Genomic DNA, 22,688 nt, shown 5'->3' with positions numbered 1-22,688 from the left:
CATTTCAAAAGTATTTCATTGGCACTGGATTAGCTCTGGGACGTGTCCTGAGGTTGTGAAAGACATTATAGAAATGCAGGTTTTATTCTTTTAAATTAACTGTGAGGAAATTGATTTTGTTCCCGATTGTTTTGCGATAACAGATGGACATTGAACTAGACGGTGCTAACCCCAAAATGAAGTACACTGGGAGGGTCCACCTGTGCATTGCCCGTTACAGGTAAGCTGCTCACTCTATCATCTGCCTGCCGGGTATTTTGAGTTGTGAGTTCTAGCAAATGGGTCTGTTTCAGTGAATTTTAGCGTCAATTTTATTTCATGCCAAGTCATTGGGAAACAATGTTGGCTGCTGGGTCAGGCTGATGAGGTACCTCAGCTAGAGGCCCAGGAGACTTCAGAGGAATCTTATCGTAGATCTGGCTATGAGGTCAGAGGTTCAGCAGGTCTGTGACTCCAAATGTAAGATTTGTCTTGTCTATCGAGGTGGAAGCCGAGTGATCAAACTTTATCAAAGTTCTTCTTGACTGAGAAAGATGCAAGGCCTGTGTTGAAATAGATAAAAGTTACAGCACAGAAAGAGGCCATTCAGCCCATCCAAACCATTTCAGTGTTTACCTCACACAAGTAAATACCTCCAATCACATTTACCCACCCTATTCCCATATCTCTTGTCCCGTTTCCTTTATCCACCTATCTAATCTAATCTTGAATGTTGATCTAGTTTCTGCCTTAATCACTAGTCCTGGAAGTGAATTCGCAGCCTCCGACTCTCCCTGTGTATGAGGAAGTTTCTCCTGTCCTCTGTTTGAATTCTCTTACATTTAATCTTTTATCTATGGTCCCTCGTTTTTGACCCCTCAACAACTGGGATCAGTCTGCTTCTATCTCCCTCTCCCATCCTTCCATAATTTTAAATATTTCTATTAACATTTCTTGTAATCTGTGTTGTTTTATGAAAAATGACCAATTTTTCAAGCAGAAACCGAACGTTAGTGATTGTGAATTTTCTACACCAGTCTCCTGTACTTGACTCTATATATTCTCCCTTCTCCAAGTTCCTCCCTCATACCCTATCCCCTAATCTCACTATTGCCCCTTCCTCAGCAACCAGCATGGGCTCCTCCTCACCCTTGTTTCCCAGTTTCTCCTCACCTTAACGCTACAACTTCCTCCTGCTTTATGTCTCAACTCTTGTGCCCTACTCTTCCAACTCTGCACTACTGTCCCTCCCCTCTCCCAACTCCTCCACTCCTTCCCCCTCTCCAACCCCTCCACTCCTTCCCCCTCTCCAACCCCTCCACTCCTTCCCCCTCTCCAACCCCTCCACTCCTTCCCCCTCTCCAACCCCTCCACTCCTTCCCCCTCTCCAACCCCTCCACTCCTTCCCCCTCTCCAACCCCTCCACTCCTTCCCCCTCTCCAACACCTCCACTCCTTCCCCCTCTCCCTACCCCTCCACTCCTTCCCCCTCCCCGACCCCTCCACTCCTTCCCCCGACCCGACCCCTCCACTCCTTCCCCCTCTCCAACCCCTCCACTCCTTCCCCCTCTCCAACCCCTCCACTCCTTCCCCCTCTCCAACACCTCCACTCCTTCCCCCTCTCCCTACCCCTCCACTCCTTCCCCCTCCCCGACCCCTCCACTCCTTCCCCCGACCCGACCCCTCCACTTTGACCCCTCTGCTCCCACTCCTCCACTCCATTCGGTTCAGACTCTTCCATTGACAAGTCCCTACACACTCCCCCAAAACCTCCTCTGCAGTACTACCTCACTATCCATCTTCAAAAGTATCTTCAAAACCTGCCTCCTGACTTTAATGCTACTGCTCGATGTCCATTCCCCTGCCCACATTTTCTCCTATGTGCAGCATCTCAGTAGGTTCCATCATGATCGATGTGTGTGGATTGTTGTGATGCTCCTGTGAGTGTCCTCCATACCTTTCTCAATCAGGAACCTGAACCCTCATATTGTATGTTGAACAGTCCATAGTCACTCTCCCATTGGCCCTTTCTGCCTGGAGATTGGGTCATGGTTTGCAGGTTAAGAAGTTTCTCTGTAAATTCAAGGATTAGCCCATCTGCTGTTGGCTGGTTCCTCCATCGAAGTTCCAACTCCCCTCTCCCCAGGAACGGGTCATCCCGAAACTATCGGAACCTGCAAGTAATCACTGGTTATAGACCACTGCCTGACACTCAGTATTGACCAATCATTGGTAGCACTACCTACTGTCATTATGAACAGGGTTTAACACCTGGCCTAACATCATTGCATCATTTGCTATTTTAATTATAATACAAGTTACTGTCGAGTCCTTTTGCTTTGTAAATGTAATGATGTTCTAAAACTCGAGGGTTTGGAATAAACATTGTTTCACTGCAGCAATTTATCATTCCGACCAAAACAGAGGATCATGTCGCTGGAAAGTCGATTGTTCATTTGCAGAGGGTTTGTAATTCCAATCAATGGAATGCTGTCAACTAGTTTTCATAGAATCATACAGCACAGAAAGAGGCCATTTGGCCCATTGTGTCTGTGCTGGCTCTTTACTAGAGCTATTCAATGATCCCCTCTCCACCTGCTCTTTCCTGATAGTCCTGTAAATTTCCCGTTTCAAGTATTTATCCGATTCCCTTTTGAAAGTTATTATTGAATCTGCTTCCACCGCCCTTTCAGGCAGCGCGTTCCAGATCACAACAACTCACTGGGTAAAAAAATGCTCCTAATTTCCCTCTGGTTCTTTAGCCAATCACCTTAAATCTGTGTCCTCTGGTTACTGACCCTCTTACCACTGGAGATGATCGCTCCCTACACACTCTGTCAAAACCCCTCATCATTTTGAACTGCTCTATTAAATCTCCTCTTTATCTTCTCTGCTCTAAGAAGAACAATCCCAGCTTCTCCAGTCTCTCCACATCACTGAAGTCCCTCATCCCTGGTGTAGCACTCGTAAATCTCCTCTGCACCTTCTCCAAGGCCTTGACAGTAACATATAGACTGAAAATAACAGACACAAAATGTAATTACCTGGAAAAAAAATTAAACTCGCCCATAAAATTATCCGGGTCCTCCTATAAATCTGTCCCTTTAGATTACCCCAGTCTCTCTTGGGTTTTGTTGGTCTGAGTCTTGCTCTGTTCCAGGAATTCCTTTTTCTGACTCAGTTGCCTGCTCCTGATTTTTTCCCCTTGTATGTCTGGCTCTGTTGGAGACTAATTGGTAGCAATTGATCACTGTGATTGGTCAATAACTCCATTATTGTTGTATCATGTGACTACCAGGATGGGGGGGTGGGTGAACGGAGGGATCCTGTTCTTTTCTTATCCAACAGTTCCTGTGTTTAGCACTCATAGGACAATGGGTTAAGCTTCAGATTTTACACCAGAGTTCAGGTCTTCTCCTAAATAACTCCCAATGTTTCTCTTTCTTGAATCTAGTTACAACCCTTATGAGGGACCCAATGAAAATCCAGAAGCAGAACTTCCTCTCAAAGCTGGGAAATATCTGTATGTTTATGGAGACATGGATGAAGATGGCTTTTATGAAGGTTTGTTATGCCAACATCTAAAAACCGGAAGTACGTCTGATCCCATCAACTTCCACAACACAAAATATTCTCTGATATCTCTGACATTGTTGTCCTGAACACTCCTGCTAGCGGCTGATGGCAAGACAACAGTAATTAATAATAGTAACTAAGGAGCATTGTGACAGACATTCACTGAGGTTCTTGTACACATACTCAATACACTCTGATTACATTCCTCTTGCTGCTATTTTAATTCAGGCAGGAATTGGTAGAAATATAAAAGGGGAAGAAGGAAAAACTTGCATTTCTATAGCGCCTGTCACGAATTCAGGACGTCCCAAAGCGCTTTAAGCCAATTACTTTTTTGAAGTGTAGTCACTGCAGTAACGTAGGACTTGTCGCAGCCAATTTGTGCACAGCAAGATCTCACAAGCAGCAATCAGATGTTGACCTGATAATTTTTTTTTTAGATGTTGGTTGAGGGATGAATATTGGTCAGGGCATTGGACAGAACACCCCCCCCCTCCCTCCCCCTCCCCCTGCTGTTCTGTGAAATAGTGGCCATGGGATCCCCCTATATCCACCAGAGAGGGCAGATGGGGTCAGTTTAATGTCTCATCCAAAAGATACCCCCTCTGTACTGTACTGGCAGTGTCAGCATGGATTTTGTGCTCAAGTCTGTTAGTGTTCATCCGAGAGCAGTGGAAATGTGGATTTCTATCTCCCAAACATTGCACATTCCCATCAGCACTAACTACTTTGAAAATAAATTCGTTGCAAGTGATGTAGCTCCAAGACCTCCATTGGTTCATTACAAAGTTCAGCTTACTCATCCTGCTAAACAGCAATATTAGGATGTTTACCTCATTAATTCAGGTTCTATATAAATAAAAGTTGTTGTTGTTGATGATGTGTCCAAGTCAGGATGCCATGTGACTAGAAGGTGATGACATTGCCATGCATAACAATCAGATAAAATGCCAAAAACAGCATATGTTTGGAATTCTAATAATCAGGAATGATCACTGTGGCTATTTAATGTAATGCCTGTGGTTGGTTTGGCATGAGGCAAAGCTAGACACTATAGGGATTCCCAATAAATGGAGCTGCCAATATTCAGGCTTCCATTATCCATCCTCCTCATTTTCAACCTATGTACAAGATACAACCCCATTAAACAGTTTGCTAATGCCAGTCAGATTGAAGGGTTAATACCACATCCCAACAATGGGTGCAGAATCAGGACTACAGTGTACAGTGCACTAGTCCTATCATCATCCACTTTCCTGATGGGAGTGGGAATTGTAGAGTTTGTTTAATGTTCTTTCTTAGGATGTAGACATCACTGGCAAGGCAGCATTTGTTGCCCATCCCTAATTGCCTTTGACAACTGAGTGGCTTGCTGGGCCATTTCAGAGAGCAGTTTCAGAGTCAACCACATTGCTGTGGGTCTGGAGTTACATGTAGGCCAGACCGGGTAAGGACAGCAGATTTCCTTCCTTAAAGGACATTAGTGAACCAGGTGGGATTTTGCAACAATCGATGATAGTTTCATGGCCATCATTACTGAGACTAGCTTTCAATTCCAGACTTCTTTTAATTCATTGTATTTAGATTCTACCAGATGCTCTGGTGGGATTTGAACCCATGTCCCCAGGGCATTAACCTGGGCCTCTGGATTACTAGATCAGCGACATTATTACTATGCCACCATAACACTATCAAGCTAGCTCAGTCCTTTCATCCTATATGCTGGTTATAACTATGCTTATAGGACTTGATTAATTCCTGATTCCCATTAAGCACCTCGGGCTATCATAGGTGCTGATGAGGCCAATTATGGGATATTTATTGGAGCTTCCACTCTGTACAAAAATCATAGAATTCATAACACTGAGGGAGGCCATTAGGCCCATCCTGTCTGGGGTAGTGATAGCTCTTCGACTGAGCAAAGCAATAGTCCTTTCCCCATATGACTCAATTCACTGATGTCATTTGGCCATTAAATGAGTTGTAAATTGGTTTTGATGTTGGACTGAATGAGAAATTAATGTGAGCTTCTGTGAATGGGTATGGTAGCCTAGTGGTTATGTTACTGCACTAACAGTCTAGAGATTCAAATCACACTATGCCCTGGTAGGGAACTGTATTTATTAAATTTGCTAAAGTCTGGGTTGATATCAGTTAAAATACCCACAGCTTGTCATAAAAACCCAACTGGTTCACTAATATCCTTCAGTAAAGTCCTTACTCACTTTGGTTTACATGTGACTCCAGTCCCATCCTGCAAGGTTGACAGTTCACATGCCTCAGGGTAACAGATGCTGGCCTTGCCAGTGGCACCCACATCCTGAGAATGAATTAAAGAAAGGTTCAGCTGTGCATTGAAAATACACGAAATCTCCAGTCCCATCAATGGAAGCCAATGATCCAGCTATTGAAGCATTGACAGTGACTAAAGCCTAGAAGGGATGACTGGGAATATTAGTGGCCATTGGTGTGTGATGTTCCTTCGCTATTTTACAGAGGCACTAACTCATTTAGAGGCGTTAGCCCCTGTGTTAAAATAGGAGAGGGAGGGGATGTCAGGTGAGTGTGTGATTGGCTTGTCACAAACAGTAACTCTGGGAATTTAAACTGGAAAGGCGGAATTACGGAAGGATTGTGCTTTTAGGATTTATTGATGAAAATCATTTATCTGAATAAGAAACAATTAAAAAGTATCTCATTGCTGGTAAGAATTCAGGGTATCCTGAGGATGAGAACGGTTTTGATTGAGTAAATAAGGAGAAACTATTTCCACTGGTAGGAGGGTCAGTAACCAGAGGACACAGATTTAATATGATTGACAAAAGAACCAGAGGGGGAGATGAGGAGAAACAATTCCTACCCAGTGAGTTGTTGTGATCTGGAACGCGCTGCCTGAAAGGGCGGTGGAAGCAGATTCAGTAGTAACTTTCTAAAGGGAATTGGATAAATACTTGAAGGGGGAAGTTTGCAGGGCTGTGAGGAAAGAGCAGGGGAGTGGGACTAATTGGATAGCCGGCACAGGCACGATGGGCCGAATGGTCTTGTTCTGTGCTGTAAGAGTCTGTGAGGTTCTTCTGTTGTACTGAGCTTTGACTATCCTCCTTGTTGCGATTGTATTGATTTGGCAGAGTTCATTTCCTCTCTCCGCAGGTGAACTGATGGATGGTCGAAGAGGACTTGTCCCCTCGAACTTTGTCGCTCTGTTACAAGATGATGAATTGTTTCTGTTCCATTCTGTGGACACGGAGATGGACAATAATTTACTCAATTCAGATGTAAATCACATGGGCCTCCATCTCCATGGTGACAGCATGCTGCAGGATTCCAAGGCAAATAGCCTGTTGCCCAGTCAAACAGAGACCACGATGTACAACAATGGCACAGGAACTGTGGATATGAACATTGATGAAATTGGTGAAGATATTGTGCCTTATCCCAGGAAAATCAACCTGATTAAACAGCTAGCCAAAAGTGTGATTGTAGGCTGGGAGCCAGCAGCTGTGCCTCCTGGATGGGGAACTATTAACAGCTACAATGTTCTAGTGGACAAGGAAGTGAGGAGTAACATACCCTTCGGAGGTAGAACTAAGGCCTTGATAGAGAAGCTCAATCTAGTTAATGTCACGTATCGGATATCGATCCAGAGCGTGACGGACCGAGGAACTTCGGACGAGCTGAGATGTACCTTGTTAGTCGGGAAAGATGTCTGTGTGGCCCCTTCCCATCTTAAAGTGGAGAACATCACACAGGTGTCCGCTGAGGTCTCCTGGTTGCCCAGCAATAGCAACTACAGTCACGTGATCTTCCTCAATGAGGAGGAATATGACATAGTCAAAGCCTCCAGCTATAAGTACCAGTTTTTTAATCTAAAGCCCTGCATGACATGTAAGATAAAGGCCGTGGCTCAACCTCACCAGGTACCCTGGCAGCTGCCTCTGGAACAGCGGGAGAAAAAGGATAGCGTGGTTGAATTTTGCACACTCCCTGCAGGTTTGATATTGCTGAGAATTTTACCTTTTGATCCAGCAGTAGAATCACGTTGAACATGATGAACAGATTCCCTGGTTGTGTGCATGGCTGGAACTGATCCTTTGGGTCCAGCCCATCAGGCTGGAGGGAGGGAGAGTGAGTGAGTGAGTGAGTGACTGAGTGAGTGAGTGAGTGAGTGTGCTCAAAGTCCCTTGGGGTTGCAAGCTAAGTGCCAGATGTGCCCAGTAAATAGCACTCTCTCTTTCTTTCTCTCTCTCTCTCTCTCGCTCATTTCTGAGACATGGGTTCAAGCCCCACCCCAGAAACTCGAGTGCAAAATACAGGCTGACACTTCCAGTACAGTACTGAGGGAGTGCTGCACTGTCGGAGGGTCAGTACTGAGGGAGTGCTGCAGTCAGAGGGTCAGTACTGAGAGAGCGCTGTACTGTCGGAGGGTCAGTACTGAGGGAGCGCTGTACTGTCGGAGGGTCAGTACTGAGGGAGTGCTGCACTGTCAGAGGGTCAGTACTGAGGGAGTGCTGCACTGTCAGAGGGTCAGTACTGAGGGAGTGCTGCAGTCAGAGGGTCAGTACTGAGAGAGCGCTGTACTGTCGGAGGGTCAGTACTGAGGGAGCGCTGTACTGTCGGAGGGTCAGTACTGAGGGAGTGCTGCACTGTCAGAGGGTCAGTACTGAGGGAGTGCTGCACTGTCAGAGGGTCAGTACTGAGAGAGCGCTGTACTGTCGGAGGGTCAGTACTGAGGGAGTGCTGCAGTCAGAGGGTCAGTACTGAGAGAGCGCTGTACTGTCGGAGGGTCAGTACTGAGGGAGCGCTGTACTGTCGGAGGGTCAGTACTGAGGGAGTGCTGCACTGTCAGAGGGTCAGTACTGAGGGAGTGCTGCACTGTCGGAGGGTCAGTACTGAGGGAGTGCTGCACTGTCAGAGGGTCAGTACTGAGGGAGTGCTGCACTGTCAGAGGGTCAGTACTGAGGGAGTGCTGCACTGTCAGAGGGTCAGTACTGAGGGAGTGCTGCACTGTCTGATGTCTTTCAGATGAGGTATTAAACTGAGGCCCTGCCACCTTCAGGGGTAGATGTGAAAGATTCCTCGGCGCTGTTTGTCCTGAACAATATTTATCCCTCGAACGATATCCCTGGAAACAGATTATCGGATCATTATCACATAGCTGTGTGTGGGATCTTGCTGTGTGCATATTGGCTGCTGCATTTCCTACATTACAACAGTGACTACACTTCAAGAAGTGCTTCATTGGCTGTAAAGCGCTTTGGGGCATCCTGAGGCTGTGAGAGGTGCTATAGAAATGCAGGTCTTTCTTCCTTTCACACTCCTCCACTTGTAATACTCCTGTTGTCCATTTATCCGGGTAGTGGGATAAGGCAGGAGCAGGAGAATCTACCCCAAGATCAGATCAAATGTTCAATGCTGGGGAATTTTCTTGTGCATCTATGAAAGCTCCTGTGTTATACTATCTCACTGGCTGGTGAGAAGTGAAGAGATTTATTCCATCATTGGCTTTGTATTTTTCGCTAACTGTCACTTGTAATAACTGGGTAGCTCAGCAGAGCTTGTGTGACACTGATTAACGACTGACCGATCGGAACCACAATCAGAAACACGGCGGTGGGGAGGGGGGGGGGGTGGGGGGGCGGGGGATAATAAACGTGATGACTTTGCATAATTTATGCAGAATGTAAACACTGTTGCTTTTGCAAACCTTTTTGCTGCATTGACATATAATGTAAAATAAAAATAGAGAATGCTGGAAACACTCAGCAGGTGAGATAGCATCTGTGGTGAGGAATACAAAGTTAACATTTCAGGGCAATGAACTTTCATCAGAACTGGAAGATATTACAGTTTTTAAGCAAGGACAGAGGCAGGGAAAGAAGGTTATTTTTTATTCGTTTATAGGGAAGTGGGCGTCACTGGCCAGGCCAGCATTTATTGCCCATCCCTAATTGCCCTTGAGAAGGTGGTGGTGAGCTGCCTTCTTGAACCGCTGCAGTCCATGTGGGGTGGGGACACCCACAGTGCTGTTAGAAAGGGAGTTCCAGGATTTTGACCCAGCGACAGTGAAGGAACGGCGATATAGTTCCAAGTCAGGATGGTGTGTGACTTGGAGGGGAAAATGGTGTTCTCATGCATCTGCTGCTCTTGTCTTTCGAGGTGGTAGAGGTCGCGGGTTTGGAAGGTGCTGTCTAAGGAGCCTTGGTGCATTGCTGCAGTGCATCTTGCAGATGGTACACACTGCTGCCACTGTGCGTCGGTGGTGGAGGGAGTGAATGTTTGTGGATGGGGAGTGTATTCCATCACACTCCTGACTTGTGCCTTGTAGATTGTGGACAGGCTTTGGGGAGTCAGGAGGTGAGTTACTCGCCTCAGGATTCCTAGCCTCTGACCTGCTCTTATAGCCACGGTATTTATATGGCTACTCCAGTTCAGTTTCAGGTCAATGGTAACCCCTAGGATGTTGATAGTGGGGGATTCAGCGATCATAATGCCACTGAATGTCAAGGGGAGATGGTTTTTTTTTAGATTAGAGATACAGCACTGAAACAGGCCCTTCGGCCCACCGAGTCTGTGCCGAACATCAACCACCCATTTATACTAATCCTACACTAATCCCATGTTCCTACCAAACATCCCCACCTGTCCCTATATTTCCCTACCACCTACCTATACTAGTGACAATTTATAATGGCCAATTTACCTATCAACCTGCAAGTCTTTTGGCTTGTGGGAGGAAACCGGAGCACCCGGAGAAAACCCACGCAGACACAGGGAGAACTTGCAAACTCCACACAGGCAGTACCCAGAATCGAACCCGGGTCCCTGGAGCTGTGAGGCTGCGGTGCTAACTGTGCCACTGTGCCGCCCTCTCTTGTTGGAGATGGTCATTGCCTGGCACTTGTGTGACACGAATGTTACTTACCACTTAGCCCAAGCCTGGATATTGTCCAGGTCTTGCAACAATTCCTCACAGACTGCTTCAGTATCTGAGGAGTCACGAATGGTGCTGAACATTGTGCAATCATCAGCGAACATCCCCACTTCTGACCTTAGGATGGAGGGAAGGTCATTGATGACGCAGTTGAAGGTGATTGGGCGTAGGACACTACCCTGAGGAACTCCTGCAGTGATGTCCTGGAGCTCAGAAGATTGACCTCCAACAACCACAACCATCTCCCTTTGCGCTCGGTATGACTCCAACCAGCAGAGAGTTTTGTCCTGATTCCCATTGACTCCAGTTTTGCTAGGGCTCCTTGATGCCATACTCGGTCAAATGCTGCCTTGATGTCAAGGGCAATCACTCTCACCTCACCTCTTGAGTTCAGCTCTTTTGTCCCTGTTTGAACCAAGGCTGTAATGAGGTCAGGAGCTGAGTGTCCCTGGCGGAACCCAAACTGAGCATCACTGAGCAGGTTATTGCGCTGCTTGATAGCACTGTTAATGACACCTTCCATCACTTTACTGATGATTGAGAGTAGATTGATGGGGCGGGAATTGGCCAGGTTGGGTTTGTCCTGCTTTTTGTGTACAGGACATACCTGGGCAATTTTCCACATTGCAGGGTAGATGCCAGTGTTGTAGCTGTACTGGAACAGCTTGGCGAGGGGCGCGGCAAGTTCTGGAGCACAGGTCTTCAGTACTATTGCCGGAATATTGTCAAGGCCCATAGCTTTTGCAGTATCCAGTGCCTTCAGTCGTTTCCTGATACCACACGGAGTGAATCGAATTGGCTGAAGTCTAGCATCTGTGATGCTGGGGACTTCAGGAGGAGGCCGAGATGGATCATCAACGCAGCATTTCTGGCTGAAGATTGTTGCAAATGCTTCTGCTTTATCTTTTGCACTGATGTGCTGGGCTCCCCCATCATTGAAGATGGGGATAAAAGCAAAATACTGCGGATGCTGGAAATCTGGAATAAAAACGAGAAATGCTGGAACCACTCAGCAGGTCTGGCAGCATCTGTGGAAAGAGAAGCAGAGTTAACGTTTCGGGTCAGTGACCCTTCTTCAGAACTAGCAAATATTAAAAATGTCAAAGGTTATAAGCAAGTGAGGAGGGGGTGGGGCAAGAGATAACAAAGGAGAAGGTGCAGATTGGACAAGGCCACATAGCTGACCAAAAGGTCATGGAACACACCATTAACATATTGTTTGCCTTTGCTCCATGACCATGATGGAAAGTATTCAGCATGGAGCTCGGTGACCAGTGGTGTTCCGCAGGGATCTGTTCTGGGACCTCTGCTCTTTGTGATTTTTATAAATGACTTGGATGAGGAAGTGGAAGGCTGGGTTAACAAGTTTGCCGATGACACAAAGGTTGCTGGAGTTGTGGATAGTGTGGAGGGCTGTTGTAGGTTGCAACAGGACATTGACAGGATGCAGAGCTGGGCTGAGAAGTGGCAGATGGAGTTTAACCTGGAAAAGTGTGAAGTGATTCATTTTGGAAGGTCGAATTTGAATGCAGAATACAGGCTTAAAGACAGGATTCTTGGTAGTGTGGAGGAACAGAGGGATCTTGGGGTCCATGTCCATAGATCCCTCAAAGTTGCCACCCAAGTTGATAGGGTTGTTAAGAAGGCGTATGGTGTGTTGGCTTTCATTAACAGGGGGATTGAGTTTAAGAGCCGCGAGGTTATGCTGCAGCTCTATAAAGCCCTGGTTAGACCACACTTGGAATATTGTGTTTAGTTCTTGTCGCCTCATTATAGGAAGGATGTGGAAGCTTTAGAGAGGGTGCAGAGGAGATTTACCAGGATGCTGCCTGGACTGGAGGGCATGTCTTACGAAGAAAGATTGAGGGAGCTAGGGCTTTTCTCATTGGAGCGGAGAAGGATGAGAGGTGACTTGATAGAGGTGTACAAGATGATGAGAGGCATAGATACAGTGGATAGCCAGAGACTTTTTCCCAGGGTGGAAAGGGCTATCACCAGGGGGCATAATTTTAAGGTGATTGGAGGAAGGTTTCAGGGAGATAGGTTCTTTACACAGAGAGTGGTGGGTGCGTAGAATGCACTGCCAACGGTGGTAGTAGAAGCAGATACATTTGGGACATTTAAGCGACTCTTGGATAGGGACATGGATGATAGTAGAATGAAGGGTTTGTAGGTAGTTTGATCTTAGAGCAGGTTAAAGGGTCGGCACAACAACGTGGGCCGAAGGGCCTGTACTGTGCTGTACTGTTCTATGTTCTATGGTTCCCTCACCACCTGCCGCAGACCCAGTCTAGCAGCTATGTCCTTAAGGAATCGGCCAGCTCAGTCAGTAGTGGTGCTACAGAGCCACTCTTTGTGATGGACATTGAAGTCCCCCACCCAGAGTACATTCTGTGCCCTTGCCACCCTCAGTGCTTCCTCCAAATGGTCTTCAACATGGAGGAGTACTGAGTCATCAGCTGAGGGAGGGCGGTAGGTGGGAATCAGCAGGTTTCCTTGCGCGTGTTTGACCTGATGCCATGAGACTTCATGGGGTTTGGAGTCGATGTTGAGAACTCCCAGGGCGAACAGCTGTATACCACTGTATACCAAAGTGGGGAGGAAAGGACAAAAGGGAAGGTCTGTGAGAGGATGGAGAAATTAAATGGCAAAAGGGATGATGGTGCAAGGCAAGAGGAACTGATAATGGAACAAGTATGGAAGCAAAAGCTGGGTCCAGAGGAGATTTAAACTGATACAGCAGAATAGCAGAGGGAGAGGGTTGCACGGAAAATCTGGCAAAGAGGAGAAGGCTGTCATGGCCTGGGAATGTGGTGCAGAAGGATGGGGAGACCCCAGGGGTACAGAGCACCCTGCCAGCTGTGAACTACTTGGAAATCTCCAAACCTCCAGGAGCCGTCCCCACCTACCAGCCAACCCCTGCTCCAGGCAACAGGAATGCCACAAGGATCACTGCTGGGGCCTCAGTTATTTACAATCTATATTAATAACTTAGATGAAGAGACAGAGAGTAATGTATCTAAGTTTACTGATGTTACAAAGGTAGGTGGAAAGGTAAGCTGTGGGGAGGACACAGAGAGGCTACAAAGAGATATAGACAGGTTAAGTGAGTTGACAACAAGATGGCAGATGGAGTGTAATGTGGGGAAGTGTGAAGTTATGCACTTTGGGCAGAAGAACAGAAAAGCAGAATGTTTTATAAAAGGTGTGCAAAGAACAAAGAACAAAGAAAATTACAGCACAGGAACAGGCCCTTCGGCCCTCCAAGCCTGCGCCGATCCAGATCCTCTATCTAAACATGTCGCCTATTTTCTAAGGGTCTGTATCTCTTTGCTTCCTGCCCATTCATGTATCTGTCTAGATACATCTTAAAAGACGCTATCGTGCCCGCGTCTACCACCTCCGCTGGCAACGCGTTCCAGGCACCCACCACCCTCTGCGTAAAGAACTTTCCACGCATATCCCCCCTAAACTTTTCCCCTCTCACTTTGAACTCGTGACCCCTAGTAATTGAATCCCTCACTCTGGGGAAAAAGCTTCTTGCTATCCACCCTGTCTATACCCCTCATGATTTTGTACACCTCAATCAGGTCCCCCCTCAACCTCCGTCTTTCTAATGAAAATAATCCTAATCTACTCAACCTCTCTTCATAGCTAGCGCCCTCCATACCAGGCAACATCCTGGTGAACCTCCTCTGCACCCTCTCCAAAGCATCTACATCCTTTTGGTAATGTGGCGACCAGAACTGCACGCAGTATTCCAAATGTGGCCAAACCAAAGTCTTATACAACTGTAACATGACCTGCCAACCCTTGTACTCAATACCCCGTCCTATGAAGGAAAGCATGCCGTATGCCTTCTTGACCACTCTATTGACCTGCGTTGCCACCTTCAGGGAACAATGGACCTGAACACCCAAATCTCTCTGTACATCAATTTTCCCCAGGACTTTTCCATTTACTGTATAATTCACTCTTGAATTGGATCTTCCAAAATGCATCACCTCGCATCTGCCCTGATTGAACTCCATCTGCCATTTCTCTGCCCAACTCTCCAATCTATCTATATTCTGCTGTATTCTCTGACAGTCCCCTTCACTATCTGCTACTCCACCAATCTTAGTGTCGTCTGCAAACTTGCTAATCAGACCACCTATACTTTCCTCCAAATCATTTATGTATATCACAAACAACAGTGGTCCCAGCACGGATCCCTGTGGAACACCACTGGTCACACGTCTCCATTTTGAGAAACTCCCTTCCACTGCTACTCTGTCTCCTGTTGCCCAGCCAGTTCTTTATCCATCTAGCTAGTACATCCTGGACCCCATGCAACTTCACTTTCTCCATCAGCCTACCATGGGGAACCTTATCAAACGCCTTACTGAAGTCCATGTATATGACATCTACAGCCCTTCCATCTACAGCAACTTGTAAGTATTGCTGAACAAAGAGACTTTGGTGTGTTTGTACAAGGAAAGCAAAAACATAACATGCAGTTACAGCAGCAATTAGGAAGGCAAATGGCATGTTGGCCTTTATTACAAGGGGAATGGCGTACAAGAATAAAGAAGTATTGCTACAATTGTGCAGGGTTTTGGTGAGACCACATCAGGAATACTGTGTGCAGTTTTGGTCTCCACGTTTAAGAAAGGATATACTTGCACTGGAGGCAGTGCAGTGACGATTTACTAAATTGGTCACTGGGATGAGAGGGTTGTCCTATGATGAGAGGCTGAGTAAATTGGGTCTATATTCTCTGGAGTTTAGAAGAATGAGAGGTGATCTCATTGAAACATAGATTGTAAAGGGGCTGGGTAGAGTGGACACTGAGAGATTGTTTCCGCTGGTCGGGGAATCTAGAACATGGGACACAGACTCAGGATAAGAGGTCAATCATTCAGGACTGAGATGAGGAGAAATTACTTCACTCAAAGGGTTGTGAATCTTTGGAATTCTCTACCCCAGAGGGTTGTGGATGCTCCATCGTTGAATACATTTGAGGCTGGGATAGATAGATTTTTGGTCTCAGGGAATCAAAGGGTATGGTGATTGGGCAGGAAAGTGGAGTTGAATCCTAAGATCAGCCATGATCATTTTGACTGGCAGAGCAGGCTTGATGGGCCATATGGTCTACTTCTGCTCCTGATTCTTGAGTTCTTGTGTTCTTGTTCACAGGAACGTTATCAAACAAAATTTGACGTTGAGCCAAATCAGGAGATATTAGGACAGGCAAAAGCTTGGTCAAAGAGGTTTGTTTTAAGGAGCACCTTAAAGGAGAGAGAGAGGGGCGGAGCGGTTTAGGGAGGGAATTCCAGAGCTTAGGATCCAGGCAGCTGAAGGCACAGCCACCAATGGTGGAGCCATTGAAATGGGGGATGCTCAAGAGGCCAGAATTGGAGGAGCACAGAGATGTCGGAGGGTTGTAGGCCAGGTGAAAGTTACAGAGATAAGGAGGGGGAAGGGTTGAAGCAATGTGAGGTCTCTGCTTCACGGGGAAGAGTGAGAAACCAGAAAAAAGATTTGGCTGTTGCTGATGCTGAGGTTAATGCCGGACAGTCGTGAATTGAAGGGGAGGAATGCTAACGCAGGTGACCAGTGTTCTTATGTGTCCCAGGTCCACCAGCGCCTCCTCAGGATGTCATGGTCCAGGTTGGATCAACACCAGGAACAATTCAGATCAGCTGGAAACCACCATTGCTCAGTTCATCGGGAACATCCAACGGAGCCAGGGTGACTGGCTACAGCGTGTGTGCTAAAGGTCAAAAGGTAAATACACACAGCCATCAGCGCCGGGGATTTTGTTTCACTAAATTTGAAAAGTTCTGATGCCAAGTATTCCAAGAAGAAAGTGAGGCTTACAGAATCAGTTTCAATCAATATGGGACCGGAATAGGGAGAAAAGGCCTCCTCCACACTATAGGCTGCCTTACCCTCATGGGGGTGCTCAATGTTCCACTGCAGAATTCCCCTCTATCAGCCACTGCCAAAAGACCAGGAGAAATCCCGCAGTCGAGTCAGTCCTCTAATCCTGTCTATTTGGAAGGTAAAAAGAGGAACCAGCAGAAGTTTCTGTGTTTTGGGGAATTGGGGAACGATATTTATGGAACTCTCTGAGAAGCTCTGGCTGTGTTTGATTTAATTCACTAATAGTTTGTACCAGAATTTTCCTCCTTCAAATAGAATGTTCCAATATATTGTCCTGTTTTATTTTCAAATTTATAAAATAGCTTAAAATCCAATTGTTAAAACTAATGAATAAGCAGTGGAACAGGGTTAGATTAAAGTACAAAGTGACAGGTTCATTCTGGTCCACAGCTGCTCAGGAACTGCAAGTTTCTTGTGTCAAACTCAAAGTTTAATTCTATCCTCTGATATTAAACAGATTTTTATTTTTTTTAAACTGGCTGCTGTCTCACTCCTTATACCTTTGTTGCTCTTAAAAGCTTCCCCAGGATCAACTTCAGGGCCTTGAGATACTTGTAAATAACATGGGTTGATTCCGCCCACAGCTGACTCACTTCTGCTCATCCAAAATTCAATATCAAGCCAATTGGTGTATTAACATCAAATCCTGTTTAAATAACAATGCAAATACACTACAATTGTACCTCATTGTGAAGTACTGTGTAGAATGTACACATAGTTCGGCCCAACTGCTGGATGCTAGTGTTTATACTCACGCAAATCTCCTCCCACTCTAAGTTCCTCTTCCCACCCTGCACCCCCCCCCCCTCCGCTCCCATGTCCCTCTATTCCCTCTCCCTCATGTAGCCTCCCCTTGAATGGGCCATTGCACCCATTCTGTCTGGCTATGAGGTCCACATTCTCAAGAGCAGATGAAACAAAGTTCTCTGCTGGCCACTGTAACATCAACACAGTCAAAGGCCGCAGTGAACGATGCAACTACACTTTACCCCCCAGCCCATCCCACTCTTCCCCCTCCCCGTTCTCCCCATCCCCCTTCCCCACAGCAGCCCCCTGCCACCCCTCCCTCCCCACTCATACCCCTGCCCACCCACCAGTAGCCAACCCCCCCAGACAAAACCCAATGTCAGGGATAAAACTCAGGAAATTTCCTCTCCAACCCACTCTGACAATGGAAATCAGTTCAGGCGATCACACGGATCAAGTGTTATCTGTAAATCCACTGATCTTTACGATGTGATCTCTGCCCCAGTCAGGAACCGATCCAGCTCCCTATTGAAGGCAGAGAATCAGCACCCAGCATTCCAGATCTCCTTTAAAACCTGCCTCTTTGACCAAGCTTTTAGTCATCTGTCCCAATATCTCCTGAATGTGGCTCAGTGTTGTCTGATTTTGTTTGATAACGTCCCTGTGAAACACCTGAGGATGTTTCACTATGTTAAGGTGCTATATAAATACAAATTGTTGTCTTTTGTTGTAGGTTGCAGAAGTGATGCTTGCTACAGCAAATGGTGTGACCGTAGACTATTTGAGAATACAAAATCTGGAAACCAGAGAGATTATTGTACGGACGATATCTGCCCAAGGCGAGTCTGAGGACTCTTATGCTGCAGCCATCCCAACAGACCTACTGGTGCCTCCAACCCCTCAGCTCCGGCCTGCTTCCAGAACCAAGCCATTAGCAAGTGCCAGAGCTCCTGACACCAAAGACCAACCAATCGGCCCAAATCTGAGAAGGGATGAGTCATGGGAGCAAACACATTCACCATCTCCTTTCCATGGTCACTCTTTGGAGCCTACGTTGCCGAACCACTATGGGCCCTCCACCAACAGGAGCGGGAGATCCCCATCACCGCAGAGAATTCTCCCACAGCCCCAGGGAACTCCCATTCCAAATACTGTTGCTAAAGCCATAGCACGAGAAGCAGCTCAACGAGTCGCAGAGAACAATAGGGTAATGCCTTTTCTATCTGTCCAGCTTCCTCACCAATACCTCCTCACTGTTAACACACTTATACTTTTTAATGTGATTGACTCTCTTTGTCGTGGAGCCAATCACATTGCTGCCAGTAATGAGGCTGCATAATTTAAATGTTACACCAATATCAGAAAAGAAACTGATGCTACTCGCTGCACCTCCTGTTTCTACGTTTCTGGTTTCTCGGTGTAATCAGCTCTGACTTCTCTCGTTTCTGTTTTCTTCCTCTGTCCTCACCAGTGGCTCAGATCCTGAGCAGTGTTCTTTTTATTGAGATTAACGCAAACATCTTCTTTAGCTTCATGAATCAACTAACATGTTCATTTCTGATGGAGACTTAACAGTTCTCTGGTTTGTCAGAGATTTGAGAAGCCAATCCCACCATGGCAGTTCAGGAACTTGAATTCAGTTTAAAAATATCTAGAAATAAAAAACTGGCCTCTGTAAAAGTGACCGTGAAGCTGTTGGATTGTCGCAAAAACCCAGATGGTTCACTATGTCCTTTAAGGAAGGAAATCTGCCGTCCTTACCTGGTTTGGCCGACATGTGACTCCAGACCCACAGCAATGTGGCTGACTCTTATCTGCTGTCTGAAATGGTCTAGCAAGACACTCAGTTGTATCATTACCCGCGGTTCAAGAAGACAGCTCACCACCTCCTTCTTGGAGAAGTGTTGGCTTTACCAGTGATGAAACATCCTGAGAATTAATATTTAAAAACCCATGATAGTTTGATATGCAAAATTCTACTTACACATAATCAATCTTTTATTTCTACAGAATAACAGGCAAAATATGAAGTTATGTTGCCGTTAGTGAATGCCCATGAGGCTACTGTATCGTTCTGTTTGTATTTTCTGTTAACAAGAGCTCCCAATTCTGTTTCTTTCTATTCATTCTTGGAATGTGAGCATCACTGGCGAGGCCAGTATTTATTGTCCATCCCGAATTACTCTTGTTACCTCCAGAACAGTTCCTAAAATAAACAGAAAATGCTGGAAATACTCCATGCCAGGCAGCACCTCTGGAGAGAGAAACAGAGTTAAGCATGAAAGGTCATTGACTTCTCTCTCTCCACAGATGCTACTTGTATAAACATCACTAATGCTCGTCTGCCTATCATTTTCAGGCTGAAAAACGAAGTATATTTAGCGAGAGAAGCAAAACTTTGCACCAGGAAAATTCTGATGATGAGGAAGATGTTTATGACGGCCAAATCATCAAAAGGCCCAGTGGTTCAGTGGACGATTTCCTGAGGGGTTCGGAGCTGGGGAGACAGGTGGGAATTCAGGAATAACCATTGCAATTCCTGCTTGTCATTGAAAAATTCCAAATCGTTTTCTTCTGTCAATGGAAGACTTGAATGTTAAAGTTAGAGAATAGATTTTTTGTAATGAGGATTCTATTTGACGGACTTCGGCTCTTTATTGAATGTTCAGAAGTGATGGATTTGATGATCAACTTCTAACCAGCCAATAGAATGGAAGGAAATTCAAACAAAAAAATATCATTGACCCAAATCTCGCTGGAAAAATAAGGGCATGTTAATGACGCTCACCATTATTAACGCACAAATCAGCCAATCAGTTCAAGGGATGAAGAGAAACAGCGTGAGTTGTAAATCTCCATTACTTGCTGGTTGATTTGCATCAAGATAATATACGAATCAGGCTGAATAGAGAAAGTTCAGAAAAGATGTGAAAGAAAAAATAAGAGGTGCAAAGAGACTGTACGAGAGTAGATTGGTGGCTAACATAAAAGGGAATCCAATGGTCTTATAGAGTCATAGAGTTATCCAGCACAGAAACAGGCCCTTCGGCCCATCATGTCTGTGCCAGCCATCAAGCACCTAACTATTCTAATCCCATTTTCCAGCACTTGGCCTGTAGCCTTGTATGCTATGGCGTTTCAAGTGCTCATCTAAATTCTTCTTAAACGCTGTGAGAGTTCCTGCCTCTACCACCTCTTCAGGCAGTGCGTTCCAGATTCCAACCACCCTCTGAGTGAAAATTTTTTCTTCAAATCCCCTCTAAACCTCCGGCCCCATACCTTAAATCTATGCCCCCTGGTTACTGACGCCTCCGCTAAGGGAAAAAGTTTCTTCCTATCTATCCTATCAATGCCCCTCATAATTTTGTATCCCTCAATCATGTCCCCCTCAGCCTTCTCTGCTCTAAGGAAAACAACTCTAGCCTTTTCAGTCTCTCTTCATAACTGAAATGCTCCAGCCCAGGCAACATCCTGGTGAATCTCCTCTGCACCCTCTCCAGTGCAATCACATCCTTCCTATAGTGTGGTGACCAGAACTGTACACAGTACTCCAGCTGTGGCCTAACTAGCGTTTTATACAGCTCCATCATAACCTCCCTGCTCTTATATTCTATGCCTTGGCTAATAAAGGCAAGTATCCCATATGCCTTCCTAACCACCTTATCTACCTGTGCTGCTGCCTTCAGTGATCTATGGACAAGTACACCAAGGTCCCTCTGACTTTCTGTACTTCCTAGGGTCCTACCATCCATTGTATATTCCCTTGGCTTGTTAGTCCTCCCAAAATGCATTACCTCACACTTCTCAGAATTAAATTCCATTTGTCACCGCTCTGCCCATCTTACTAGCCCATCCATATTGTACTGTAATCTAGGGCTTTCCTCCTCGCTATTTACGACATCACCAATTTTCGTGTCATCTGCGAACTTACTGATCATACCTCTTATATTCACATCTAAACCATTAATGTGGACTACAAACAGCAAGGGTCCCAGCACCGATCCCTGCGGTACACCATTGGTCACAGGTTTCCAATCGTAAAAACAATCCTCGACCATCACCCTCTGCCTCCTGCCACTAAGTCAATTTTGGATCCAATTTGCCAAATTGCCCTGAATCCCATGGGCTCTTACATTCTTAACCAATCTCCCATGCGGGACCTTATCAAAAGCCTTAGTGAAGTCCATATATACGACATCAAATGCTTTACCCTCATCTACACATCTAGTCACTGCCTCGAAAAATTCAATCAAGTTAGTTAGACACAATCTCCCCCTGACAAAGCCATGCTGACTATCCCTGATTAATCCCTGCCTCTCCAAGTGGAGATTAATCCTGTTCCGTAGAATTTTTTCCAATAGTTTCCCAACCACTGATGTTAGACTCACTGACCTGTAATTACCTGGTTTATCCCTGCTACCCATCTTGAATAATGGTACCACATTCGCTGTCTTCCCATCCTCTGGTACCTCTCCTGTGGCCAGAGAGGATTTGAAAATTTGTGTCAGAGCCCCTGCTATCTCCTCCCTTGCCTCATATAACAGCCTGGGATACATTTCATCTGGGCCTGGGGATTTATCCACTTTTAAGCCCACTAAAATAGCTAATACTTCCTCCTTTTCAATGCTAATATGTTCAAGTATATCACAATCCCCCTCCCTGATCTCTACACCTACATCATCCTTCTCCATAGTGAACACAGATGAAAAGTAATCCTTTAAAACCTCACCTATTTCCTCCGGCTCCACACACACATTGCCATTTTTGTCCCTAATGGGCCCTAATCTTTCCCTGGTTATCCTCTTTCCCTTAATATAAGAACAAAGAAGAAAATTACAGCACAAGAACAGGCCCTTCGGCCCTCCAAGCCTACGCCAATCCAAATCCTCTATCTAAACCTGTCGCCTATTTTCTAAGGGTCTGTATCTCTTTACTTCCTGCCCATTCATGTATCTGTCTAGATACATCTTAAAAGACGCTATCGTGCCCGCGTCTACCACCTCCGCTGGCAATGCGTTCCATGCACCCACCACCCTCTGCGTAAAGAACTTTCCACGCATATCCCCCCTAAACTTTTCCCCTCTCACTTTGAACTCGTGTCCCCTTGTAATTGAATCCCCCACTCTGGGAAAAAGCTTCTTGCTATCCACCCTGTCTATACCTCTCATGATTTTGTACACCTCAATCAGGTCCCCCCTCAACCTCCGTCTTTCTAATGAAAATAATCCTAATCTACTCAACCTCTCTTCATAGCTAGCGCCCTCCATACCAGGCAACATCCTGGTGAACCTCCTCTGCACTCTCTCCAAAGCATCCACATCCTTTTGGTAATGTGGCGGCCAGAACTGCACGCAGTATTCCAAATGTGGCCGAGCCAAAGTCCTATACAACTGTAACATGACCTGCCAACTCTTGTACTCAATGCCCCGTCCGATGAAGGAAAGCATGCCGTATGCCTTCTTGACCACTCTATTGACCTGCGTTGACACCTTCAGGGAACAATGGACCTGAACACCCAAATCTCTCTG

At 46.0% G+C, this 22,688-nt stretch overlaps 1 protein-coding gene across 7 annotated transcripts in view; it reads left to right on the top strand.

The window, feature by feature from the left end:
* rimbp2b (RIMS binding protein 2b) overlaps positions 1 to 22,688 on the top strand; it is a 480,114-nt gene that overhangs the window by 394,517 nt on the left and 62,909 nt on the right. For all 7 annotated transcript variants that reach the window (XM_068054578.1, XM_068054577.1, XM_068054576.1 and 4 more), the window contains 6 exons: positions 144 to 220; positions 3,433 to 3,542; positions 6,705 to 7,544; positions 16,103 to 16,254; positions 17,894 to 18,367; positions 19,520 to 19,669. In XM_068054578.1, coding sequence (XP_067910679.1) covers positions 144 to 220; positions 3,433 to 3,542; positions 6,705 to 7,544; positions 16,103 to 16,254; positions 17,894 to 18,367; positions 19,520 to 19,669 — 1,803 coding nt within the window. The remainder of the gene's footprint in view (positions 1 to 143; positions 221 to 3,432; positions 3,543 to 6,704; positions 7,545 to 16,102; positions 16,255 to 17,893; positions 18,368 to 19,519; positions 19,670 to 22,688) is intronic.

The sequence above is a fragment of the Heterodontus francisci genome, chromosome 23, assembly GCF_036365525.1.
Source record: "Heterodontus francisci isolate sHetFra1 chromosome 23, sHetFra1.hap1, whole genome shotgun sequence".
In the NCBI taxonomy this organism is placed as follows: Eukaryota; Metazoa; Chordata; class Chondrichthyes; order Heterodontiformes; family Heterodontidae; genus Heterodontus; species Heterodontus francisci.
The sequence above is the reverse complement of the archived record's forward strand: the minus strand, read 5'-3'. Positions and strand labels throughout refer to the sequence as shown.